Source organism: Eleutherodactylus coqui, chromosome 4 (genome assembly GCF_035609145.1).
Source record: "Eleutherodactylus coqui strain aEleCoq1 chromosome 4, aEleCoq1.hap1, whole genome shotgun sequence".
NCBI classification, from domain to species: Eukaryota; Metazoa; Chordata; class Amphibia; order Anura; family Eleutherodactylidae; genus Eleutherodactylus; species Eleutherodactylus coqui.
In genome coordinates, this window is record NC_089840.1 from 200,031,122 (window position 1) to 200,058,989 (window position 27,868).

The 27,868-nt window shown below is 46.6% G+C and overlaps 1 protein-coding gene across 6 annotated transcripts in view; it reads left to right on the plus strand.

Moving 5' to 3' along the window:
• The first annotated feature begins 415 nt into the window (after positions 1 to 415).
• The window catches only part of SEC31B (SEC31 homolog B, COPII coat complex component), an 85,596-nt gene continuing 58,143 nt past the window's right edge, over positions 416 to 27,868 (plus strand). For 4 of the 6 annotated variants that reach the window (XM_066600542.1, XM_066600546.1, XM_066600547.1 and 1 more), the window contains exons 1-9: positions 416 to 555; positions 9,740 to 9,821; positions 11,150 to 11,273; positions 13,646 to 13,841; positions 16,242 to 16,337; positions 19,865 to 20,005; positions 22,449 to 22,591; positions 22,780 to 22,879; positions 27,642 to 27,803. In XM_066600542.1, the coding sequence (XP_066456639.1) occupies positions 9,743 to 9,821; positions 11,150 to 11,273; positions 13,646 to 13,841; positions 16,242 to 16,337; positions 19,865 to 20,005; positions 22,449 to 22,591; positions 22,780 to 22,879; positions 27,642 to 27,803 (1,041 nt within the window). In that variant the 5' untranslated portion in view covers positions 416 to 555; positions 9,740 to 9,742. Of the gene's footprint in view, positions 556 to 631; positions 650 to 7,020; positions 7,226 to 9,739; positions 9,822 to 11,149; positions 11,274 to 13,645; positions 13,842 to 16,241; positions 16,338 to 19,864; positions 20,006 to 22,448; positions 22,592 to 22,779; positions 22,880 to 27,641; positions 27,804 to 27,868 lie in introns of those variants that run through there. The other 2 variants (XM_066600545.1, XM_066600544.1) reach the window with 2 other exon arrangements.

Consider the following 27,868-nt stretch of genomic DNA (forward strand, 5'->3'; position numbering starts at 1 on the left):
TATTCCGCCGCACGGTTGTTGCCCCCGATTCCTGTCAATTAGACGAAATCCGTGTGCAGAATGGCACTTTGTCGCACGGATCCCTTCAGAACCACGTCGGTGATTCCGCGCGCACATTTGGCTCGCTGATAGGCTAAATCCGCGTGCGTATCCGTGCGGCAGTAACACAGTTTTCCGCAGCGGCTTTGCAGGCGGACTCTGTTGTCTGAACATCCCCTCAGGGGCCACTGACATGTGGCAGCCATTCCTGTGACTGTCTGGAGCTCTTGGCAGACCTCCCTGTACCCGGCCCCCTCAGAGTCACCCTGTGGCAGGAACTCTATCCCGCCTTAAATGCGAGCAGAAGACAGGTTGTTGCTGGGTGTTGTGGCGCCTGGGTGCCAGCAGATGGCAGCAGCTCCCCGTCCTCCTCCCTTGGCCTTGACCGGCCAGCCCCGGCACACAGCGCAGGCAGGGCAGCGGCTCGCTGCGCTCTACTACAACGCGTTTGTTTCGGTGCGTCCCGTTGCGGCCGCCGTAAATCCCCGGAGCAGGAGAGCTGCCACACCGAGAGCGGTAAGTGACGGCCGCGGAGGATGACGGGAGTAACCCCGAGTACTCCGGAGTTCTGCTGGCCGCGAGTGACGTAGTTCCCGGGCCTGTCAGAGGGGTGAGGTGTGCCCGGGGTGCGGGGGGCATGGTGCCCCCTGGCATGCTGGCTGTGCATGGAGTAGTGCTGCGTGGCACATTGTTACCCATACATGGGCATCAGTACGTTAGGAGGTGGCACACGGGGTGGTCTGCCTGCTGCCCACCTCCAGACAGCCTTCCTCACAGGGCAGTGCCAAGCTACTAGTCTGCCATCCAGTAATCCAGAATATTTGTTAATCTGGCACCAGAATGCTCTATTAGGATATGTTTACACATAGTGGAAATGCTGCACAATGTTTGCTATGTGTAAACATACCCTAAAGAGGCTGTCAGTGGCGATGGAGCGCAATCTTTGGCGCGACCGGCTTGTCATCTGACTTAAACGGGTCTCGCCAAATGTGTGCCCTACCCTTGGGAGGTGGGGGCTGACTGCTTGGACCCCTGTTTGCCCGTCCCATGCCCCTCTGTATAAATGGAGCCCTGGTGGAGTTTTGCGCTGCCGTGTCATTTATCGCGATGGAAGAGAAGTGAGCGCCATTCTCATCAGTCCATAGAGATAGAGTGCAGCGAATACTTACCCACGGCTCCGGAGGGGCGTGGGACCCCCAACAAACATGATCGCAGTCAAGATCCCCGTGGAGAGGGTATGTCATAAATTTGGCGCAGATCCTTTAAATCAGAGGTGTCAAACGCATTTTCATCGCGGGCCGCATCGGCGTTATGGCTGCCTTCAAGGGATGTTTATAAGGGCTCATTCACACGGGCGGATTTGCGCTGTGTATTGTTTACACACATAATACGGATCACGTAAACGCCATTGATTTCCATCGGGGGAATTCGGACGCGACCTGTGTATTTTACACACGTGAAAAAAATCGCAATACATCCTATTTGCTGCGGAGCGAATTTGCGCATTGGCAAGTCAATTTTTTTTTTTAGTTTCGTGTTTTTTTGTGGTTTTTTTTTTTGCACGCCCACAAAACATGGCAAAGTCCTGCTCATGTGTTTAAGCCCCTACAGACTGATATGGGCCCTTAAAGTTAACGGGATCGCTTAAATTCTATGTGAGTACTCTGCGTATTTACGCACGAAGGCAAGAAAAATCTATGGGACCGCCTTACTTTGCGCATGTAGAAAATGCATGCGCCCGTGTGACTGCGCCAGCCGTGTCTAATACTTCTTACACTGCCCTGGCACTCTCTGCACTATGATGGGGTTTCTCCCCTTCCACCTCTTTAGCACTGAGCTTACTACCTTGGAGGGTTGCCCGGTTAGAGGGTCGGAGCTGTGCTGCCCACTGTAAACGGCGTGGAGCTCAGAATCCAAGATGGCACCCGCTCCCTGTGCTGGCGCTGCCCCCTCTGCCAAGTGCTGGCTGCGTCTTCCGGGAAAATCGGAAGAGCCGGTACTTCTGCATCCGGACTTTATCAAAGGCCACATAAAATGTATGGAGGGTCAGATTCGCCCCGCCGCCCCCCTTGAGTTTGACGCACATTCTTTACCGGAAAAGTGTCCGGTTGTTGCCGGATTATCGGACTTTTATAGCAATTTTACATCAGCAGAAACTAATCTCCGCATGTGTAAACAGGGCATGATTGCATATCTGATGATCGGCCGCCCGGGTGACCGCAGGACCTCGCCTCGCAGTAAGTTATCCCAAAGCAAATAAGACTTTATTTACCGTCTGGCAATGAGGAGATGGCGGTGACATAACGGCAAGGTTTGGAGGCCGCAGTCACCATGGAGGTAACCGCACCTTCATCACCGCTCACAGGGCAGAAGAGAAGTTCCAGCAGTTAGATATCGCCTCTGCTCTTAGGCCGGTCTCACACGGACGGGTCGGAGCCGCAGAACAGTAGAGATTTAAAAAAAAAATTAAAAAAATTAGTATTTCCCGCGCCATCGCTAGGTGATAATGCGTTACCCGCAGCCTATCTGCAATGTTAGTTGCGGATGGGCCGTGGGTCGGATGGCTTTCATGGACTTTAATGGAAGTCGTCTGTGTGGATGTTCTATCTTCTTTTTAATGTATGCAGAATACCACAGATCGCCTGTGCGGGTGACGATCGCAGATTCCACAATTCAGATGGGGTTTTGGACAACGCCTGTAACTTTGTCGCGGGTCTGATGGTTTTCTTATATATATATATATATATGCTTACGGTTTCTTGGAAGCGATCGTTGTGCATTTATAGATGTGATGATTAGTTGATTAGTGAGAGCGGCTCCTATTGGCTGTGAGACAAAGCGAATGTCTAGGACTTTGGGTATTTCTTCTTTTCATGACCTTATTAGGTCAGGTCGTCAGTAGATGGTCGGTGAAGGTCTGCTGTTCGAGATCCCCGCCATTCAGGCATTTATTTTTTTGCCTTTTTCCTTCAAGCACCGCTGTCAATATAGTCAGTGGTGGAAGCAGATAGCGTCTTCAATATCGCAGCTGTCTAGTTTTGGTACTACAGGCAGAACTTGTATTGAATGCATTGCAAGCTGTGCCTGCAATACCAACCCAGGCCACTTCGCTATGGACAGCGCAATGGCAGGGATCCTGAGCGGCAGACTCCCACTGAACAACTATTGATGACCTATCCTCATGGATTACAAAAAAAAAAAGTTCAAAGTCCGGGACAACCCCTTTCAATCTATGGTTTTTGTTTGTTGGAAGCCCCATCGGGTGATAGGGGTACCCTGTATTAGCACTTGTATTCACTGCAGAGGGGCTTTTGAAAGCTTAGTGAAAACAATGGCTACTAGTGGTGGTTACTGGGTAGCCCCCTACCTTTATATGACCTGATAGGACACGTCACTGATCCTTATTACAGACCTATGGGGACTTCTTGTACCTCTGTAAGGTGCAATATATTGCGCTATAAGCAGTGCTTATCTGCCAGAGTAACGTCACTTGCTTTGTTGACAGCCTTTGGATTGTCTGGGCTTCAGTATGGTGGCCCATGTTGTTACATCCCCGCAGCCTATAATGTTAAGGCTTCTCTCACATCTCCACTTGTTTCCATTGTGCGACTCTGTTATACGAAGCAAACAATGAAGATAACCTGAAATGCCGGATCCAACCTGATGGACCCCATTGACCATAATGGGGTCTCTTGGGTTTCCGTCATGCCACTCCGAACTTTCGTTTGACGGCTAATGAAAGCGTATGGGCACACTTAGACACCTATGATGTATTCATAGGATATGTCTGAAATGTCCTAAAGACACAGGTCCTACTATCTGGTCACAAACGTCTCTCCAGAATGGGAGACCTGCCTGTTGAAGTGGGCGCTGAGAAAAGGGAGATGACCAGGATTAGCGATACAGCCGAGCTGGCGGTGTTACACAGTTTCCGTAATCCCGCATTGATCAGTTATTTATGGCAGAACCCTTTTAATATGAAAATGGTGTCCATGCACATACATAATAGAGTATTAATGCATATGAACGTCATAGTGCGGGGTCCCGAATCTGTGGGAGAGCTGGCCCGGTCCTGGCTGACCTGCTGCTGTCCTGTAATACTAGGTTTCCCCTGCAGTGGCGATATCAGGCTAGTTGCAGAATATCCTGATAATATCCGCTGTTTGCCAGGGATCATCCACACAGGTTGTGCATCTTCACACAACCCCTTTAAGATAAGAACATCTCTTTATGGAGGATCTAAATGTCTTCCAACAACCCGTTCTCCAAGACGACCCGCAATCTTAAGGCTTGTTGTAAATTTTAAAAATGAACAGAAACGGCGCTCCGTCGTACAGAGGGATCCGAGTAGAAAGAATAATCCTATATAAGGAGTATTGATGCCTCCTGAAACCGTGCAGCACTTCTATAAGCCAGCCCGGGACGGAATAACAAAAACCCTCCGTAGATACAGGAGAAGGGATAAAGCCAGACCGCGGTGCACTTGGAAAGGCAGGACCAAGGCTAGGAGATGTGGTGGAAGAAATATATTCAGTGACGCGTTTCGGTGCCAGAATGGTAACTTTCTCAGACCAGTTAACCATTGTAGAAACTCATTTTGGTGCCTGAATGCTAAGCAGCCTGAGGAAGGTACCAAACATGTCGTTGAATACATTTCTTCTACTACAGCTCCTGGACTTGGTCTTCCCCTTGAAACACGTCGTGGCCAGTTTTACCCATTCTCCCATTTCCCACCTCTTGTCTTGAAAGACTAGGAAGTGTTCTCCTCTTATGCCATTGTTATAGTAGTTGCTCCAGGAAGCCCCTTGTTCATCGCCAGAGCAATACTAGATGTCGCTCTGACCACAGGCTGTGAATGAGATGGACTATCTGCCTACCATCTGCTGGAATCTCCATTGAGTATGTAATGGGGGTGGAGTGGGTTTGCATGGTCCCCCCCACACCCCCTTGATTACACCTATGTGTCGGGACCTGCGACCGATGACGATCTTGTTTTAGTCGTTAGGTGGAATTTTCTTTAAAACTCCTCACGTAGGGAAATAACGCTGACATTTGTGACTACTTGCTGGTTCTCCTTGATATTTCAATTTTTGCAGCGAAAAGGACAAAATAAGAAAGTAGCAGCCGACGTGTTACAGCCCTCGTCGGACTAAGAGGTGAGATGAGAATCACATACAGAATTACTTATTTCCCTACCCATCAAAAGCAGTCGGTAAAAGGACCCCCCCGCAGGAGAGCACGCGGCCCCCGGGCCAGGACTTCTACAAGAATGTCAGATCTTCATCTCTCAGATAAGATAAAAGACATCTCTGACTGCTGCGCTTTCTTTGTACGAGCCAGAAAAAAGCACATTTCCTCCAGCAGAGCTTCTGCCTCCGGGTCGGCATGTGACAAATGTGATTTATCGGAACAGTTCGCCGCGTTGGTGCCTGCAGCGCGCTGACTCCCAATGAGCATAGCCTCCCTGTCCCAGGTATGAATGGCGGCTGTCATCCGCGATGAAGAAATGCCGCCACTGCACAAAGCAGAGCGTCACGTTACATCTCTATCAGTCAGTAGGCGACAGATGGAGATAAAGTGACACGTTTTCATTTACGTTCTGTTATCTTACGGCAATGACAGGAGCGGAAATCAGGCCGATGCACAGCAGGAACGCAGGACTTCTCTTCCAGTCCAGCGTCAACGGATAAGACTCGGATACGCGGTTTTTGTCAGGCGGAGGAGCGATGAAGCCTCGGGGCGCTTTTCGACGGAACGATTATTGTTCACATGAGCGAAAGTCAGCGTTAATTGTTTAGTCTACACATGAGCCAACGACCAAAAGAGAATCATTCGCTTCTCCTTCGTAAATCAGCTTTGGCGCGCTGACTCGTCCTTTTGTTTAAACACTTCTCACTCACTGTTTCACATGGGGAATGAGAAGTGAGCGATTCTCGTTGAACAGGTCAACGATGATGAGTCTGTCTAAGCGGGCTGCGGGAGCGAGCTGGTGATGATGTCACCAATCTGTGCAAACGAGAATCGTGCAACGTAAAAGCGCTGGCGCATTTTAGAACACCGTTGCAAGTTACAATGCAGGAACGACGCTGATTTGTGTTGTCCAGCATTGTCCTCTGCATGGAGGTGGGTGGAGGCTGGCTCGTGTGTACTACTTGCCTCCGCTACTTCTGGCCCTGGCTAGTGAGAATAGGAAGATGGCGGCCAGTCCATAGGAAAAAGATTCAGACAATTCATAGGGCTCCATTCAAGTGTCATTTTGGCCTCCATCGATGTGGTATACTAGCGTATGCTTACACAGTGGCATACGTCAAAGGCTTCCTGACCGCTACGTCTGACAATAGGCTCTGTGCACACTACATCCGAGCCTACAATAGGTGTCGGCTTTTACTGTACTTGTATTTTGTTTCTGAGCCATGAGGCTGAGAGGGAGAAAAAAAATCTATTATCACCTTAAAGGGGATTTCTGGGACTTTAACTATTGATGACCAAGATAGCTAGCTCATCAGTAGTTGATCAGCGGGGGTCTGCCTCTTGGGATCGCTACTAAATAGTTGGCTGCTGAGTCGCAGGTAGCGCTGTAAACGTTGTAGTGGGCCGGTCTGGTACTGCAGGCGCAACTCCCATCTGATTCAGTTCGGAAATGGTGCTGCAGTGAAGGGAAGTGCAGAACAACTTGTCAACAAAGTGGTCAGATGAGCGTTCATTACAATTGTATATGTGTGTGTTCTGTTTTGGCGGATTGATACATGTGTGTGGTGTATTGTACAGGTCTGAGACCACTTGTTTATTAGAAGCCTTATTCTAATAGTGGAGAGTCTGTCCATGAGAAGATCCTGAGTCCCTCCTTGCCACTTATTACATGTGTGAAGCCGAGTGCCTCCACCTTCTGGGACTCGTACAACAAGTTTGGACACTTCTTCTTGTACCACTATAGAAACTGGGAGTAAACGCTGGAGCTCATTGTCTGCATTTCTATACATCCTCCTCACTTTCTTTCATGATGGTAGGACGGGTGTCGCTTCAGGAACCGCGGTTATCGTGTTTTGACATCCATCCTTTCTGCTTAGTGGCTGAACAAGCTTTAACCCATTCCAATCCTGTGTCGGACATCATCCAACATTGGGAATTCCCTGCATAGCTCCTGTGTTGGGCGAGGTCCGACACATGTTTCTAATGCTAAGCAGAGGTGAGATCTGACATCGGAGTCGTGTGTGTGTGTGTGTGTGTCCTGTTTAATTTTTAAAAAAATTCCTTTTTTTTTTTCAATTTAAAATCCTCATGACGGATCGTTTTTTTAATGTGTTTTCTGTTGAGTAATTCCAAGGATTTTTATTTATTTCAAGCTTTCTTGTTAAAAATAAGTAAGATCTGGGGAGCCTGCGGGTGGCAGGGAAATTGGATTGGAAAGGGTTAAATATTTGTAGTGAAAAGAAAGCTGGATCTTGAAATGAATGTAACCGTGGAGGACTTGCCCCCTACCAGGGTCGTCTGCTTGCTTCTGCGATGGGGTACATTCACGTGCAGCAGATTTTATTACGTTTCTGCACCAACTTTGATACGGATTATCAGACTGTATTTGACTCTTATTTTAGTAGGGTTTTTCCATCTGCGGAAAATCCACCAATTTCGCTGTGTGTGAACGTATCGGGTGCCTTCATACTTGCGATTAAAATCGCACAATGCGAGAGTCAGTGAAAACGCATAAAACGCATGATTTTTCAGTGGTCTCATTCCCATTTGGGATATTTTCACCCATGTATTGTGGAGTGGAAAAAAAATCGCGGCCTGTCCTATCTTTCTAGGATTTTTTTTTTTTTTTGTTCCTTTTTTCTCCCATGGTTCCCTATGTGGCCTCTTCCTTTTTTTAATTTTTTTTAATTCCGTCGCAAAGCACGAACTTGCGTTTTTGTTTGTTTGTTTTGTTTTGTTTTTTTTTAACATTAGAAACTCCATTGTCCACTGGGAGAAAAACGCCCGAGAAAATCGCAAGCAGTAACGATGTTTTTGCAAGACAAAGCATCACCTGATGTTCGGACATCTCATGAGCATAATTGCAACTTTTTTCACGATTCTCTCTAGGCAAAATCGCCAGTGTGAAGGGGCCCTCGATGAACAGTCTTGTAGAAATCTTGCAAAGAGAAAGGGAATTTTTCTTGCACCGTTACTTTTTTTTTTGGGGGGGGGTCCGCGCACGAATGAGAAGATGTGGCTTGGCTACACGGTGGGGATTATGGGTAATAGTCAGCCTCAGAAATAGCAGTAGGGAGAGGCTCCTGCTGCAGCTAGTTCTCCTGTAGCCAGCCACAAATTGGGGGAAAATGTCTGATATCCTTCAACAGAATTCTTTATCCGTTTCTCTGGGTAAGACTATACATTGCATGTGAGGTTACCATTGATTTCACCCCTGTAATAGAAGAGTGACAGTCCATGCTTTTCAATAAAACCCTGTCCACATGTGCTTGCTGTAACCTACTGCGGGCTCATGAACTTGGCCTAAGGGAAGATTTGCTTGGTGTGTTTTTGTTTGCAATATATCTATGTTTCTTGGCGTTTTGGCATAGTGGCGTATTTATCCAGTATAAAAAAAAAAAAAATGCGTCTAGATAATTGCAGAGGGTCAATTGTAAAATGAGGCATGTAAGGCCGGTCTCGCACAACTGGATTACAATTGCGGTTCACGATCGCTGTCCACCGCGGGCATTGAAAGGCATGCATTTTCAAATTTTCCTTCACACTCACAGATACGAATTGCGTATTCTGTGAGCGGAAGAAAAATCAAAGCGTGCTCTATTTTACCGTGGATTCTGCGCGGATGGCCTCCATTGATGTCGCTAGAGGCGTCCATCTTGCAACCCACACACAATTAACATTGTGTATGGGCTGCAATTACCCTCGTCATTGCCAAGTGACAGCATGGGAAGTACAAAGAAAAAAAAACCCAAAAACCTGTACTGCATATGACCGCCTGCGAGCCTCTGTGGTGATACGCAATAAAGTGCCGTACGCAGGGTGACTGGCCAGGCACACAGCAAGAAATCCGTGCATGCGGAGTCCGACCCGTTTGTGTGAGCCCGGCCTTACACAAAGGTCGCTGCGTGCCTCTTCCACTCTGACCTCTGTGTAATTGCGGCGCTGTCAGCGATTGTACAATCAGCTGATCGGTTGGGGTCCTAAGCAACAGACCCCAGCCAATCAACTCTTAATGACCTAACCTCAGTATTGTACCCGGAAAACCCCCTTAACATCCAGAATGACTATCTTTAGATGGTCTGGTCGTAACTTTCTACCACCTATTAGCTGGCTAAGTGTGTGCCAAAGTTTTGACACAAATTTTGGCAAAACTTGTGGTAGATGCTAGCCACGCTCCTTGTCCAACGACTCCTAAAAAGTGTTTAAAAACACATAATAAATGTAGTGCAAGCTAAAAAACTGGTGAATTTTCATCAGTAAGTCTGCCCTGATGTGTCTGCAACAGAAAAGCGCTCGCTCTGCAATCTGCATTCTTACTGACACTTTCTGCCGGGTGTCGGTTTCTGTAAGCCTCATTTCCATGCGTTGGAGCGTATTCTGTTATGAACTGCTTGTGGATTTGCATTATAAAGCTGGAGGAGGATCAGCGCAGCATCCCGGGTCCTTGAGGACGGAGGGTGAGGAATTCCATTTCTGAAAATATAAATGGATTTCTTTTTATCTTCCCTAGAAAATGAAGTTGAAAGAAATAGAACGATCTGCTGTCCAATCCTGGAGCCCAGCCAAACAATACCCAATTTATATAGCTACAGGTACAAATTTTAATATGTTTAAAATGTACAACATGAGTTAAAGGGAACCATCACTTTGAAAATTCAATCTTGTCTGCAAGCGATATGATATAGAGCCAGAGGAGCTGAGCAGAGTGATATATACTTTGTGGGGAAACATTCAGTACATCTTGCATTTATTCCTCCAACTTCCTGCCCTATATATACTTAGGAGTCCGGTGGGAGGTCCTATCAGTGATTAACAGCCTTCCCTGCATCAGTGTACATACAGCTGCAGCTGTCAGTCACTTATAGGACCTCTCACCGGACTCCTAAGTATATAAAGGGCAGGAAGTTGGAGGAATAAAATGCAAGTTATACTGAATCTCCATAAAACTATATATCAATCTGCTCAGCTCCTCCTGCTCTGTAACATCATGCCTGCAGTTTGGATTGCTTTTTCATCATTGCGGTGCATTTAAATTGAAATGAAATATTTATTAATACAGGATTAACGTGTGTGAAAATATTTTGCTATTCTGAGATCTCTATATACAAATATATTCTCTCCAGAGAGCACTGACCTGCTTTTAGTTAGTATCTTAGGCGTCATGTCCATGGGCATAATTGAATTGTGGAATCCGCGTGATTCTCCCGCACAGATGATCCGCAGTTCAATATGCCCATAGAGTATCATTGGGCATCCGCAGGTATTTAAATACGCAGCGTGCTCCATTTTTCTGTGGATCCTGCAGGGACCGCCTTCATTGAAGTCAATGGAAGCTGTCCGCCTGTGGCACGCACGCAGCTGACACTGTAGACGTGCCGCGGATCTGCAGGAAAGCAGGAGATTTAAAAAAGGCATCCGCCGTGCAGAAGAAAAAAAGATCCAGTTGCGACGGAGGAGAACCGCGTCGCGTCCGGACAGGTGAGTAAATTTATATTTTTCCTCATGTCTGCGGGCACATCAGGAATCCGCTGCGAGATTCCACACTCAGAATCCGTGCGTGCCCGTGGACATGAGGCATTAGGATGCTTTTACATCCACGTTGGGACCTCCAGTCGGAGGTTCCGTCACTGATCCGGCACAAGATATCAGAAGAAAAAGCGCTGCATGCACTGCTCTTTCTTCCGGCTCAGAGACAGGCAGCTGAGCAGAAAGTGAACGGACCCCATTCTAGTCAGTGGTGTCCGTTCGGCGCTGTTCAGTTCTGTCCTGAGACAGACCTGTTCGGCCACAAAGGACCCCGAGTGCAGATGTGAAAGCCCATAGTGCTTCATTATGGACTGTTCATAAACCAAGTGAGTTACTTTATTGTTCTGCAGCTCTTTCCATAGTCTTTCTAAACGCTGCTCTCCATTTCTCCAAGGTACATCTGCACAACAGCTCGATGCCACCTTTAACACAAGTGCAGCTCTTGAGATATTTGAGGTGGATTTTGGGGACCCTCACCTTGAAATGAAACGAAAAGGTATCTTCCCAGCAGACAACAGGTATAACACTGAATTCATGGACTCCATTATCGCATCTTTTGATATGTTTGTGACTTATTTGTGGACTTTTTTTCTCCCTTTCTTGCTCATGTGTATCACCCCAGCGCACAAATCTTGCACGATTTTTTTTCGCCCGTGTGAAGACAGCCTAAGGCAGTGATGACGAACCTTTTAGAGACCAAGTGCCCAAACTGCAACCCAAAACCGTCTTATTTTTCGCCAACTGCCAACACTTTAGGGGGCGGGGCTTATCACAACATATGATTTTTACCCTCGTCGTGCAGATTTTGACTGCTTTTTGGATGCAGAAATGCTGCAGAATGTCCTCAGTGGAAATTTCTGTGGAAAATTCTGCAGCATTTCTGCATTCAAAAAGCAGTCAAAATCTGCACGCTGTCTATTTTGAAACAGCGGTGTCCATTTCCGCCACAGGTAAACCTTCCCCAGTTGTAATAGTGACACAGCAGCCCCCAGAACAATAGTGACACCCCAGAGTGGCCCCCAGTAGTAATAGTCACACCCCATGCTGGCATTCACTCAGCTGCACTGCTAGCGTCGCTGATCCCTGTGCACACTGTAACGTCAGTGTGCTGCCGGATGCCTCCTCCCCCCGCTCTCGCAGAATCTAAGAGGAGACGTTGGGGGGGGGGGGGGGGAGGATCCTGGCTGCACAGTGTGCCCCAGGATCAGCGCCGCTAGCAGCGCAGTGAGTGAATGCCGGCAGGGGAGCTGCCGGTATTCACTAAAGTGTTGAGCAGTCAATGGCGGCGCGTGCCAGCAGGGAGGGCTCTGTGTGCCGCCTCTGGCACGCGTGCCATAGGTTCGCCACCATTAGCCTAAGGGCTCGTTCACACTGGGAAGTATTTCACACGTCGCATGATGCAAAAAACCTGCACGAATATGAAATCCATTCTTTTGAATGGACGTATTCACATGAGGAATATTCCACCCCACCCCTTGATGCGAGGAAAAAAAAATTGCTACATGTTTGATCTTTGGGCGTTCGCCTTGCTCATTGTTTTCAATGGAAACTTAAGACCTCACATGCCATGCGATGTAATGTTATGATCCTCTTACTCGCGTGAAATACGCGCCTGTGGATCGCAATTGCACAGAAGTGATGAAAGGCATTTTTGAATAAAAAAAACGCACGTTGGCAAGCACGATAGCAGGCCTGGTTTTTCGGCCCGATATCGCGCTCACCTGTGTGACTGTAGCCCAACTTTGAAAATAGTCTGGAGGTGAAAGAAAAGCTGAAAAATGTGAACGCCACTAACAAACTTTTAATGTGATTAGAAAGTGAGTGCTAACACCAGTTTACTGGAGTGAAATGCAGCTGATATCTTGTATTGTAAGGCCTGGTTTTGACGGACTTTGATATGGGTATTTCTGCATTGCAGTTTTTAAAAAAAAAAAATTGTCGCCCCTTTTCCTTCCCCAGTCATATACAGTTACTCCCCGACTTGCTAACAGGTTCCGTTCCAGGAGCCTGTTCGCAAGTCGATTTGTTCGCAAGTCGAACAAATGCTTGTATGGAGCAGGATCGCGGGTGGATCCCGCTCCACACAACGTCGGGTGCAGGCTGTTTTTACAGCGGGCACCCGGCGGCAGCAGTTCCGACAAGCCGCGCTGCTCGTCTGAACTGTTAACACTTTAAATACCGCTCTGACAGCGGTATTTAAAGTGTTAACAGTTCTGATGAGCGGCGCGGCTCGTCGGAACTGCTACCGCCAGGTGCCCGCTGTAAGAAACAGCCTGCACCCGACATTCAGGGGGCCCGTACAGCGTCCTACGATGAGCTTGCGGGACGCTGTGCGGTTGCTAGGCAGCCGGGGACCTCCTGAAAGGCCCCAGGGCTGCCTATGCAGAGCGCCTATCAAGCGCACGGCTTGCTAGGCGCTCTGCATAGACAGCCCTAGGGCCTTTCAGAAGGCCCCCGGCTGCCCAGCAACCGCGATTTGACCGGACAGGCTTCTATCAGGCTTGATAGAAGCCTGCCCGGTCCCTGCACAGTATGATGTAATGCCATAGCATTACATCATACTGTGCAAAACAGGTAGTTCGTATCTTGTGAAATTCGTAACTCGAATTTTCGCAAGTAGGGGACTATCTGTATAAGCTTTTACTTTTTTGTAAGACCTATTTCTGCTGTTAAACATTGATCCGCACCCTGTACAAATTCACTGTACTTTGGAAGCTATAAAAAGTGTCGTAGAGGTCATCGCTCACTGCTGACACACAAAACTCCCCCCCCCCCCCCTTTTTTTTTTTGCACTATGTGAAACATTGATATATACCAATTGTGCGCTCCTCTTTATTGACTCTTATCTAGTGAGCTGCCTGCTGATTTCCTGTATCGTATTCTTTTTCAGATTTCATAAGATCATCTGGGGTAGCTTCGACGGAGATTCAGTTGGCCCGTCTGGAGTTATTGTAGGTGGAGGAGATAATGGAGAAATAACACTATACAGCACGTCACAAATTTTGACTTCTGGGAAAGAACCAGTTATCACTAAGAACGGGAAGCATACAGGCCCTGTCCGTGCACTTGATCTTAACCCATTTCAGGTACTACAATCCTTTCTTGCAAGTAGTATTACTGATGACTTCTGGAAGGGTACTTTCACACTTGCACTGGGGATTCCACTTTCCTGTTCTGTTCAGGGGGTAGGAAAGGGGAATCCCCGCAGCCGAACTGTTCAGTCTCTGACCAGAACCGAACAGCTCCGGGCGGACCCCATTGACTATAATGGCGTTCACCCAGCTGCCCGGTTTTGGGATCCCAGTATTTGAAATCCATAACATAAGTTGTTTGGCGCGTTATTTCAACGCCAAAACTTCTTTATGTGCTAGAAGATAGGACAAGACTTATCTTAGGATCGCACAATGCAGGAGGCCCCATAGACTACTATAGGAGCCATCTGGAAAAGGGAGGGCAAGGGAGCTTACCAGCAGCTACTGCTGCTAAACACTGACAGGTGCCTCTAGTTGAGGGATTTAAAAGTCATTAAAGTAGTTCTGCCAACCAAAGGATTTTGGGGCTGCAGCGTTACTTCACTGCAGCCAGACTTAAATGGACTGAAAAATAGCTGCGACTTGGTCGTGGCTATTCTTTGTTAATGCTATTTGCTGCTCTGATGGTCACTTTTTTTTGACTTGGCTAACATGGCTTCAAAATAACGCTCATGTAAAAGAGGCCTAAGAAAAGAGGATCCACGGAGCTTACTGGAGGAACAGGACCCGAAGGAATTCTTTATTGATATTCCAAGGTGTTCTACTGACGCCTTCATCTGGTACATACATCACTGAAACTTGTGGTCCTTAGAAAATTCCACAGGTAATTGAACATTCCTTCAGGTCCTGTCCCTCCAGGAAGCAACAATGAATCCTCTTTTCTTACCCCTTCTTATTGTGCTTTTATCCGTAACGATTATTATTCAAATGAGCGATAATCGTTCAGTCTGAACATGAGCCAACAACTGAATGAGAATCCTTCGATTTTCATTCATTTTATGCAGGCATAACAATCTTCGTTGGCTCATTTGTTTAAATGGCTATCATTCAGTCCCTCCCATTCGTTTCTACAGGGACTAAACGATTCTCATTTGATTAAGCTAATGATGCATTTGCCTGTCTAAACAGCACGCAGGGTTTTCTTTAAGGCATCAGCAGACCCTCTTTAGAAGTAAAAAACATAATTTTATTTAATCCATTTCTTGCTTAAAGCCCGCAACGGCAATGATCAGTCTGTGATGTGTGAGATGCACTGCAGTGCCATATAATCAGTCTGTGATGTGTGAGATGTTCTGCAGTGTTGTAGGATCAGTCTGTGATGTGAGCTATTCTGCAGTGTTGTATGATCAGTCTGTAATGTGTGAGATGTTCTGCAATGTCACATGATCAGTGCGTGATGTGTGAGATGTTCTGCAGTGTTATGTGATCAGTCTGTGATGTGTGCGATGTTCTGCAGTATTGTATGATCAGTCTAAAGTGTGAGATGTTCTGCAGCGTCGTATGATCAGTCTGTGATGTGGGATGTTCTGTAGTGTTATGTGATCAGTCTGTGATGTGGGATGTTCTGCAGTGTTGTATGATCAGTCTGTGATATGTGAGATGTTCTGCAGTGTCGCACGAGCAGTCTGTGATGTGTGAGATATTCTGCAGTGCCGTATGATCAGTCTGTGATGTGTGGGCCCATTATCGAAGACTACTGACAGCGGGATATACTAATGTAATCAGTCTTTGCAGCTGAGGGGTAAGTCAGTCCTCCAATAGTGTCGATGATCCTTTTAACAAAGGTGGTATTGGTGGTGGTGATTGGTGTTTTTAATTAGTGTGTTTAATTATATATACCTCAGCGTTGTCTGTGGTATATACTGGCTTGATAAAGACTGGGAGCAACAGTTGAAACGTTGCGGGCTTTAAGCAAGAAATTGATTAAATAAAATGATGTTTTTTACTTCTGAAGTGGGTCTGCTGATGCCTTAAAGAAAACCCTGCATGCTGCTTACACATAGGTTTTATGGAGGTGACGTTTTTGGATATTTAGTCCATATTCGGGTAAGCTGACATTTTATGAGTTATTCTCCCACCTTGTGTCAAGCAAGGGCAATTGAGTGCGGCAACCATATATTGATATATTATTTGCCTGTCTAAACGGGCTGCACGAGTGCGAACAATATAGCAATGACCTCACTCGTTCAAACGAGAATCAGCTTGTCTAAAAGGACCCTTAGATATGGCTCTCTAGGTCTGCTATACAGTGGACAGACAATGGATGGACTTGAACCCTTCTGTTAAATCCCATTTCTGCTTGCTTATTTGAGACTAATTTGAGTATCTTGGCCGTGCCAAGCACACTTGGCAGGACCTACTTTGGATGGTTGATTTGTGCGAGGATTTACTAAGCAATAAAGCATTAGGATTTTCACTGTTACTGTTTGAAAATAAGTATATTTCCATTTACAGAATAACCTCCTGGCCTCTGGTGCCAATGATTCAGAAGTTTTCATATGGGACCTAAATAATTTCAGTGTGCCAATGACCCCAGGAGCAAAATCCCAGGTAAGCCGTTAATGATGCATAGGACTCTGCCTTGGAAAAAGAAAGTAAAAAAGGCCTTTTATTCATTCTCCTGAGAGAGAATTGTACAAAAAGATACAATGTTTTTTCGTAGTGACGTAAAACGTAACAAAGTTCAACTAAAGCGGCTGTTAAATAAAGAGCTATCGTTTACTAATGCTGTGTATTCTCAAAAACTTCTTCCTTGCCCAAATTTGAAAATGTGTGCAGAATGCGAGTTCCTGAATACAGCAGGGGAAGGTATGGCACCACAGCCTCTAATACTGCTGCCAATGCTCACACACCCCATCCCGCAGCATTGTGTGCTGACATGTCCCGGCAGGTCATAGACGCTGGGTGTGAGCAATGAGGCCCCGCGCTGCTCAGATAGGAGTGCACCCATGTTTCACATGTGCACTTTTTGCCCTCTGATGGAGCTTATAGCAGAACTCCCAAGTAGGGAAATACCCTTTTCTAGCAATTGCAGCTCTCTTCCTAGAGTCATTTCCCTCTTCTTCACCTCATTCGGCTTCAGTCAATAGCAATGGAGTTTTGGTCTTTCACAAAGTAAATGGGCTGAAATGTCCACAATCGCTAGTACAAAGTGTGTGCGTGCGTGCGTGTGTGTGTTCGTGTTTTTTTTTTTTTGGTTTTTTTTTTTCCCCCTGTAAATTCATTATTCGTTTTTCAAGTTAGAGGAACATTTTAACATTGTCCAATTGCAACTACAAAATGCAAGGTACATATTTTCATAGGCTTGCCCCTACGGCCATAGACCAGGACAAGGGGAAGGAAAGAGAGAGTGAGAGCAAGATGAGTGCATGGTCCGAGAAAGATATGTTGTTTCTGTGCGCAGATGTGATGAGAAGGAGACTTGAATGTTGGACCAGGAAATAGTAGTGCTAGAATATGCGTTGTGTGGACGGGAAAAGAAGGTGTAATCTTTAGTGGAGGGATGGAGGGTTCTCCAAGCATCTACCAATTGATGTTAATATAATTTCTTGTGGAACCGACTATGTGTGGACGCAGGCCAACTACTGCCCCCCCACCGTGCAGGTATCTGAAGATGGATTTAAAGGTATGTTTAGGTCACCTGCCCCAATATAACTATGCCCTACCGGAATTCCTCCAGATCCTCCAAGGCTCCCTCAAGGAAGGAAACCTGGGCGGAGTTGGGGAGATAGAGTGACTGCAGTGTTTGCCTGCTTACCCTTGATAAAGAGATATCTACCCGCACCATCCTCCCGCGTGTCCATGTGCTTCCAGGGGGTGGAGGCAGTAATCAGGATAGCGACTCCTTTGGTTTTGGAGACGGGGCAGGCACTGCGGTAGGTGGGTTCCTGGAACAAAAGCGACGTGGGCTCTTTTCTACCACAACAGGCGAAGGAGAGGGGACCTTTTCTCTGGAATATTCAGTCGCTGTGCGTTGATGGCAACAATATTAGGGTTAGAGGTGTCAGAGGACATGACTAGGATGGAGGAAGTATCTATATTAGACCCTACAGCAGGTCATTTAGAAGAAGGGAGAACAGAGCCCACCTCTACTAAAATAAATAACAAAGAAGAGACCAAACAAAGGAAAAAAAAATTGTGATGGGATTGAACACACTGGGATACACTGGAGGACAGGAAAGAGTTGAGGGGGTAGGGTGTAGGCGAAAAGGTAGCAGGAGAGCAGAGGTAAACAAGCACTACCTATTGGCCAACTCAGATATCAGACAATCCGTCCTGGGCAATGGGTGCTGGTTAAGTTGTCTTAACTTTAAAACTTCTTAAACTGGGTACATGGCTCCAGCCAAAATTGGGTGGGGTCCCGACCCAAGTACCCTACATGCGTAACGTAGAACAGCAAAACATTGCCCTGGAAAACGGGCCCATATGCTGAGAAAAATCCAGAGAAATGGATAGCTCCGCAATCCACTAAAGAAGAAAAAGAGAGAGAACAGAGCAGTAGGCCCAACAAGAGAAAGAAAGAGAAAAAAGAAAGAAGGGACAGCCCATCCAGAGGTGAAGAGACAGGATGGAAGTGCGGAAGGACATCTCAAGATATCCTCTCCCCCCCCCCCCCCTTTTCCTCTCGCCTCAGGAAAGATGAATCGTGCCGTGTAAGATGGTGCAGAGCACAGTTGCCATGCTTAGGTCTGGGATTGTAGAGATCTTCCAGACTCTCCTCTTGGTATCCTGACACTGGGGGCAAATTCTTCCTACGATGGCCGGTTGAAATCAGAGGGAGGAGTCCAGTTCGGTTTAGGGACAGCTGGAACCTCCAAGAATAAGAATGCACCTTCTAGGTCCGCTGGGGACCTAACTGTGAAAGTGTGGCCCTGTCTCCTAATAATGATATAGAATAGGTGGCCCCCATCTATATGTGGCATCCTTTGATTGAATGGCTTCCAACAGGGGTCTAACGACCATCCACATGTGTAAGGTTAGTCTAGAAACATCCAGTAGAATGGAAATCTCTGAAATTGACCAGACCTCTTTCCCAAGCACAACGTTGATGTCTTCCTTTTGTCTATAAAAGTGTACTCAACAAATAACATCTCTTGGATAATTAGGGTTATGCTTCTGCGGTCCAGTCCCCTCACCCGCCCAAGCAGTGGACTCTATCTAGCTCTCTTACCCTATCCTCGGGTCTGTTTAGGGGTTTGTTAAAGATGGAGATAACAGTGTCATTGAGGGCATTTGGTGGAATGTCCTCAGACAGGCCTCTGAGCTTTACATAGTTTAGACGGATCTGGTGTTTCAGGTCTGTCTTAGTTGGCAAGGCGCTGACCATTTTCCACAGTTCCTGCATAGTGTGAGTCAGGCTGGAGGGGACTCTGAAGTGGGACATCTGTCATCAGTGAATCTGGCTGGAGGAGAAAGGTCGTACTTCTTGGGGGAGATGTAGTCTCCGTATTCTGTGGGAAGTTTATGGTGGAGGTATAGGCACTTCTGTCTACAGAGAGAGCGCTCTGCGAAGGATCTGGTAATAAGGGAGCAGTGGAGGGCTGGAAACCATTCTGTCCTGTCTGCCCATTAGCGTCCATCTGGTGGGGGGGGGGGGTACATCAGTCTGGAGGGAGAAGCTGCTGGGACCTGTAGTGGCACAGTTTCCAGTGCCTTCATGGCCTCCCCCCCACCACCACCACCACCACCATCACCACCACCACCCCCGTGCGGAGGAGGGAGTATGACACCATTCTGCAGAGATTGCGATGAAGCATCTTGTCACCCACACAGGGGGGCAGAACTGAGGTCCCCTGAGGGTCTCCCTGCAGTCTGGCAGGCTTAGTGGGGAAGGTGGCACTATGTAAGAGTCCCTCTCTCTTTTCCACTCTGCAATGCCTCCGTTGTGCTGGTTGCTATGAGCAGTGAGGACACTGCAGTTATAAGTTTCACTAACCCCCCCCCACCCACCCATAACTTTTTATGTATCAGAAAATACAGTACTAGTGCCTTTTAGAGATGGGGATGAACTGCAGTGGGGAAAATCATGAGCATTTCTTCTCTTATTAATGACATTTGTAATATTGTTATACATTCAGCCCGTAGAAGATGTCAGTGCGATTTCCTGGAACCAGCAGGTGCAACACATATTATCCTCCGCTCATCCTAGTGGTAAAGCTGTGGTATGGGACCTCCGTAAGAATGAACCAGTGATTAAAGTCAGTGACCATACTAATAGGGTAAGTGCATGGCCATAAAACTTTACATAGTGTTTTTTTTTTTTCCTGTCTTTCATGTAGGTGTAGTATTTTTAAAAGCATTCAATATAACAGAAACTGATGACATCCCTTTGATATGCCATAACTTATTTGGACCTCCATACCACCCCCCCGCCCACCTCCCAATTCTCAAAATAAAGGCGTTGCAGCATTGGTTGAGTGCTGTTTCACTATAGAGTTTCTTGACCCCTAACTGTGCTGAGATATATGATACAGACCTAGTTTATTTAAAGAGAGCATGTCAGCAATTTTGGCAACCGTACGTAGGTGACGGGAAGAGAGATGTAAACGCATTTGGAGTGATGGGCCCTAAACAGGAAGGGACTACCTGGAGGCCATGGCGCCAGGTGGGTGCCTGGAAGTTGGGCTTTTCAGTCCTGCAGCCCGCACGACCATCACCTCAGGTGTGTTTATACTGCTTTCCCCGTCGTATAATATATATAAAGCACTGCCGAAACTGTTGAAAACCTTTTTTTTTTTTTTTTTTTTAAATTGTGCTTTGTACCTGTTTTCTGCACGGCAGATGCCCAGGATTACTACTGTACAAGAAATGGGCAAGGGGAACCTTCATTCGTGTGATTGACACAGGTCTGAGAGGTCGGACCCTCAGTGATCATAATGTTAGGACAAATCCTAGTGATTTTTCCCGACCCGACAAGGTATTGCTTAGTCGTCGCTAGTGGCGTTGTCTCCACTCAGACATGAAGTGACTAGGGAGCGACTACTCGCTCAGTGTATACCGACAGTTGGGGGGTCGGAAAAAACATCCGGCATGCTCAGTTCACTGAACTACTGCCACTCCTGTGTCAAGGCGCAGGAGCGATGGTCATCCTGTGTAAAGACGCCCTAAGCTCTACTGCCTGTTATAAGGTTGTGATGTTTAAAAGAGCTTGGCAAGAAGTGCAGCCATATTAGTTGTCACTTTTTTGATCTAAAGGGGTTATCTGGGGACATCATTTTGTTCAAGAACTTCTGCAGCCTACAGTAGTAAAATAAAAATCATATTTGCCCCTCCACGTCCCCACACCTTTATCGGCTCTCCACTCCACGTTGAACTTTTACTTCCTGGAGGGGACTGCTGATGACCGGACACTGGTCACGTGAGTGCAGCAGCTGTTCACCAGCTGATGTGACCCAGTGATTGGCTTCCTTCTGTCATGTGGCCCTTTTGTCAGGTATGACATCATCAGCTCCCTGCATGGGAAGTAAAGACTGGTGGAGAACGTCAAGACGGCAGTAGCGGGGGGGACGTGGAAGAGTGAGTATGACTTCTGTTGTTTTACTACTGTAAGTTTTTCAACAAAGCTATGTTCCCGGATAACCCTTTTAACTTCTCAGACACAAACTCAAATCAAATTCTTTGTAATTCAGTCCCTATATATTAGTTTGTTAGATAGGCTCTGTTTAGGTTTCTATCATTTTGATAGATCTGCCAGCTGTCTTATTTTCACTTTTTCTGGTCCATAATGGAACAAAGGAAAAGAAATGTGAACAGAGCCTTAGGCGGCCTGTCCACGGGCGAATTTTCATTGTGTTCCCTGCGGCGATGATCCGCCCGCGGGGAATGCAGTGAACACTTTCTATAGCGTTGCTATGGAAAGCGCAGCCCCCCTTTTCACGAGCGGAGAACCATATCGGGCGGCAAATCGCTGCATGCTGCGATTTGCCGCTATTCTCCGCAGTGAGCCTATCTGTCAGATTGGCTCAGTGTGGAGAACCGTCAGCTCTCCCCTGCTCCTGGGTGGCGGAGATCCGCCGCGGGATATCACTAGGCTCGTGGACAGGCAGCCTTTGGGGTACATTCGCACGGCAGAATATTCAGCATAAATTCCACCCCTAAAACAGTGACTTTTTGATGCACATGGATCTAGGCCTATCAGTTGGGCAAAATCCGCTTGCAGATTTCCAACGTGCAGATCATCGCCAAGCAGTAACATGTCACTTTACGTGGATCTGCGCTGAAACACATCGCATTCCGAAAATTGATTTTGCCCATTAAAAGGAGTAAATGCACATGCAAATTTGTCAAAACAGCTGCGATTTCCACAATGTGAACATGTCCTTAGAGGATGAGCCAAAGTTTGTTTTGGGTGGAAATATTCTTTTAAAGGTTCCAACTTGCCCAATACATGCATACAAGGGGCTGTCCGGACAAAGGGGTGGTCCAATTGTAAACTATTGAACTAGCCTTAAAATAGGCCATAAATAGTAAATCGGTGGGAATTCACCGCCTGGGACTTCCACTAATCAGTTGCCTGCCGTGTCTGTGCGCTCGTGCAAAGTTGGTCCTACAACTGGACTTCTCCTTTTACTTGGTGTTGTGTTTTTTGTGTTTGTTTTTTCTGTGTCCTTTTTGAATTTTAGTCATGTGTAGTTCAATTTTTTTTTCTCACCCTTTTTAAAGATGCACCTTTCAGGAATGTTGTGGCACCCGGAGATAGCGACTCAGCTTGTCCTTTCATCTGAAGATGATCGGTTACCAGTTGTTCAAGTTTGGGATCTCCGCTTTGCTAGTTCACCACTGAAAATGCTAGAGAATCACACAAGGTAAAGAATAAGGCCTCATGCACATGGCAAGTCTGGATTCCAGCTATGTAATCCCGCACGGAATCTGGCCCTGACCGCAGCGGGTGACCATGCGTACCTGTCGTCTTCTTCGCCAGTGTCTGTGAAGCATATAGTGCTATATTGCGAACTACAGCGGTTTGTAACTGTTTTATATTTCCTCTCCATAGGGGAATTCTGTCAATTTCGTGGAGCAAAGATGACCCAGATTTACTTCTCAGTAGTTCTAAAGACCATCGTATACTATGCTGGAATCCAAGCACAAGTGAGGTTGGTTATTCCCTTTCATTCTTGATCTATGTTTGTATGCCTTCTCTGAGTAAGAAGAGCTGTGCCATTGTAAATCATATCTTTGGTATTGCTCACTTAAAGGGGTTGTCCGCCGCCGAAACTGATTTTTTTTTTTCCCCATGAATGCCCTGCGGAGGAGAAGCATCACACACTACAGCTTTACCCATAAAAAATGATATTTTCCTCACCTTTTAATTCCTTTTGTTCCCCTTATAAAGTTTGCCTGAAGGATTTTTCAAAGATGGCGCCGCTGGGTAGTTCCCATGATGCACTGCTGCCTCTCTCTCCTCAGTGCGTGCTCCCGATGACACCGGTCACATGACTGGAGGACCGGCGTCATGGAGACGCACGCTCCACAGCAGTAGGAGCAGATCGTGATCTCTAGCAGCACTTTCAATAGCAGATGATGGTCTGCTATTGAAAGTGAAAGTAGCACCAAGCATGCCCCCCCCCCCCCACACACAGCCTCCCCTTCACAGTGCCCACATACAATGCACCCCCAAAGTGCCCACACACAGTGCCCCCCCCCCCCCCCCGCCCCCGCGCACCTGACAGCCTGGCCGCTGGCACTACTAAGCGCACACACACTCCCCTCTGCCCCCTTCAGGTTCTTACCTTACCAAGAAGATCCAGCAGCAGCGCGTCCCCTGCAGGCAGACCAGAGCTTCCCAGCCGCTGAAGCTCTACTGCACATGCGCAGTAGAGAGAACAAGAAGCGCGTCCCCAACGTCCCGTCAAGACCTGGAGGCGGCCCGACAAGAAGAACAGAAGACTTGTCGTAACCATGGACGACAGAGGAGCAACACGGGGGGGCACCCCTAAAGGTAAGTCAATAACTTCTGTTTGCATCATTTTCCATGCACAATGTATATTACAAAGTGCATGGAAATGGGCAAACAGAAGTAATGAGATGTAATGTTTCTGGCCGGACAACCCCTTTAAGCGGAAACGTTAGAGAACTATTATTGTAATGGTGGCTGTATTGAGAAGCTGGCCACAAGGCCAAAAAAGACATATGTCCATTTAGTTCAGCCTATTACCCTCCAATGTTAATCCAGAAGAAGGAAAAAAATGGTGAAGTAGAAGCCAATTTTTCCCATTAAGGGAAAGAAACTCCTTCCTGACTACCTTCCTAACTACTCCCAATGGTGCAGTTATGGTTTACGGCCTCATGCTGATTACGCCATATATTGATCTGCCCAACCATATGATTCAACGGGTAATGGGACTCCTCATGTGAGACATTGTTGGCAATAATGCAGGGGCGCCCTTGCTGGTCTTTTGGCTATTGAACCCCACTTAATGCAAGATACACCACATGATCACTGTGGAAATTTTTCTAATATCCCCTCTGGACACCAACAATCTGCCTGTGGCCAAAGTCACTCAAGTCACCACGTCTACCCATGACTGTCAATGTTTGCGGTGTCAGTTGTGTCTTGGGTTTCTAGGGTTGAAAAATTCCATTGGTGTGAATGAGCCATCGCATTGTCGGCTTACTACAGATTGTGCTGTACAAAATAACGTCATCTGGCTGAGCATCTTGAAGACATATTAACCCTTTCCAATCCAATTTTGGATTCAGGTTTTCCTAGAAGGCTTTCTTTTTTTGCTGTTATACAACGGTGCCATCTGCTGGCTAAAGCCAGTGTGTGTGCGCCACAGAGGCTCCGACAGCGGAGTGGCTGGCCATGTAGGAAGACGTCAGACAGTGGATGGGAAAGGGTTAAGATGTAACATTACAGCACTTCATATGAAGAGTACAGCAGCGGGCTGCGTCTGCCTTTTGTCTCCCAGCTATGTTTTGCTTCAACCTTCACATAAAGCACCGTTATGTAATAAACTAACAAATGTGTTCAAAGCTATTTTATATCCAATAGTCCAAGTATTTTCTGTGTTAAATGGAATCCTGTTAGCGAGCAGAAGTGGAAGTTGGTTTTACTCTTTTATATAAGCCTTACAATCACAAGAATGAGCAGGGAATTGAATACAGAACTGTCATAACGTCATTTCCCCCCCCCCCCCCTTTTTCAGGATGATTTCTTTCCATATATTGAGACGACTATATTGAACACTTCGGTGCTCTGTGCTTACAATGACTTGTACAATAAGCGCTCATGCCTCCCTGGCGTAGTGCATATTAAAAGCCGGGGGCCAAGGTTGGAGATGTCTATTAAATGGCGTTAGTCATTAAAGTACTTTTTAAAGGGAACCTGTCGTGTCCTCTAACTGCGGTGTACAGTGACCGACCCACTGAGTTCTGCTTCATGTCACTTATACTGATTGGCTTAGTGCTTTTGCAAATATTACTTTTTGAAGCTTTGCCGAGCCAGACTGGAGTCCAATGAAGCCGATGTATATTCATACATGCACGTTCTCCACCCTCCAAATGCTGATTGCCAGGTCCATCCATGTTACCGTGTAGTCTAAACCAATCAGTGCAACGCCGGGTGCACACGAGTGGGTCGGATTTTATATGCAGGAGGTCAGTAGCAGATTCAGTCTGTGAGCACAGATGTGGACCCTGTGTACGGCACTAACCTGTATTGCAGATGACCGGGGAGGCTCGCAGGCGGTCATGTCCAGTACAGGTGTTTTTGGTTTTTTTGTTTGTTTTTTTTTTGTCTTGTATTTCCCACACCTGCTTAACGGTGACACAGGTACCCACAGCCCATACGCAATGTTAATTGTGTATGGGCTTCGGGTCGGACGGCCTCCATCGACATCAATGGAGGCTGTCCGTGCGGATTCCGTGGCAAAATAAAGCATGCTGTGATTTTTTTTTTTTCTTCTACTCGTAGAATATGCAATTCATGTCCGCAAGTGTGAACAAAAAATCGAAAATTCATGACATTCAATGCCTGCGATTTACCGTGGATCGCCCATGCAGACAGCAATTGCGGAATCCGCAATACAAATCCGCTCTTGAGAACGGCCTAAGTGACAAACTGCTGAAATTAGTGTGTCTGTTACTATACTGTGCTGCCTACAGCCCGGGCAGCTTAGAGGACCTAGCAGGTTCTTTTTTTTAAAGGGGTATTCCCTCCCATTTTCTAGCGTTATGACATTTCACTACAATAGTCCATAAACGTATGATTGGTGGGCATCCACTTATAGGATTACATTCTGAGTTCCCTTCTGCATTTCTCCTGCAGCAGGGTACTCAAGTGAATGGAAGTCTGCAGAGATCCCGCATAACGAGTCTCCCAGCCGCCTGTAGTTTCTGTAGTTAGGACCTTACTGATCATGGAGGGATGTTCTATTCATAATGATATGCCAACACTTTCTGAGGCACCGTATACTAGAAACCTTCCATAGAAATCCATGGGATCAGAACTAGCATCTGTATCCCTCTGGTGTTTCTGTACCGTGTCAAATGGAAGCTGCTTTAGACATATGGGAATCCAGCCATAGAAGACCTTCATGTTAACGTTAGTTATACTAGTAGGAAATAAGACTTAGACTAATGCTTCACAGACTTTATTAACCCATCAAGGACATGGCCTTTTTTGGCCATAAGGACGCAACGATATTTGGGGGATTTTCATTTCCACATTTCAAAAGCCATAACTTTTTTTTTTTTTTTTTTTTCCATCAACAGGGATGTATAGGGGCTTGTTTTTTTTTTTTTGTTTTTTTGCATCGCGAACTATAGTTCTTATTGGTACCATTCCTGGGTGTATATAATGTATTTTTTTTTTTGTGTGCGAGCAGGAAGAGAAAATACATTAAATCTGCCATTGTGTTTTTTTTTGTTTTTTTTCCTTTTATTTATTTATTTTTTTTATTACAGCGTTGGTCATGCAGCATAAATGACACAAGACTAGAGATGCGCGAACCTACTCGGCCACGCCCATTTTTTGCCCGAGCGCCGCGATTTTCGAGTACTCGGGTGAAAAGATTTGGGGGGCGCCGTGGGTGAGTGGGGGGTTGCAGCGGGGAGTGGGGGGGAGAGGGAGAGAGAGAGGGCTCCCCCCGGCGCCCCCCCCCCCCCCCAAATCTTTTCACCCGAGTACGGAAGTACTCGAAAATCGCAGTGCTCGATCGAGTAATTACTCGAAACGAGTATATTCGCTCATCTCTACACCAGACATTTTTCTATGGGGCAGTATGATTACGATACCAAAAATCTACAGGTCACAGTAGTTGATTCATGGGGGTCTGTCGCTTGAGATAATTTAATAATAATCTTTTATATAGCGCTAACATATTCTGCAGTACTTTGCAAGTCAGAGGTAGCATAGACAAAAGAAGACCTAACATACAGTATTAGTTCAATAGACAGTTTGATAAGCATGTGGGCCCTGCTTACAAGAAATAGGGGTGATAGAAGAGGTACAAGTGCATGTTCTGTGTGATGGGCCAGCTAATTAATAAGGCAGTTTCTATACTGCAGGCACAGCTCCCATTGTATTCAATGGGACCTGTGCCTACAGTACAGAACTGCTGTAATATGGGCAGCACTGCCTCTAGAACTCGCAGTACCCTGGGAATCGCCTGATTGGCAAGGGGTGACCCCTGACCATCATCTGCTGAAAACCTATCCTGAGAATAGGTCATCAGTAGAAAGACACAGAAGTCCCGGACGGCCCTTAAAGTGAACCTGCCACATTCTGCCGAAACCCTTGGACAGTGTGAACCCAGGACAGGTTTCCATTTAACCCTGTCTTGTTGTTACTTAAATAGTGCTAGCTGTATGTAAAGTCTAACACCTCATTCCTGTTTTCATTTGTAATTTTAGGTGGTGTATGAACTGCCGGTTGGAAACCAGTGGTGCTTCGATGTCCAGTGGTGCCCCCGAAATCCATCTGTGTTTTCTGCTGCATCGTTTGATGGTTGGGTCAGCGTGTACTCCGTCATGGGGGGAAGCCTAGAAGCTCAGCAGAGGAGCCAAGCTGAAAAGGTGCGTAACAACATGCACTTTTTTTCCACTGACTATTATTAATTTTTTTTAATTATTTTTTTAAA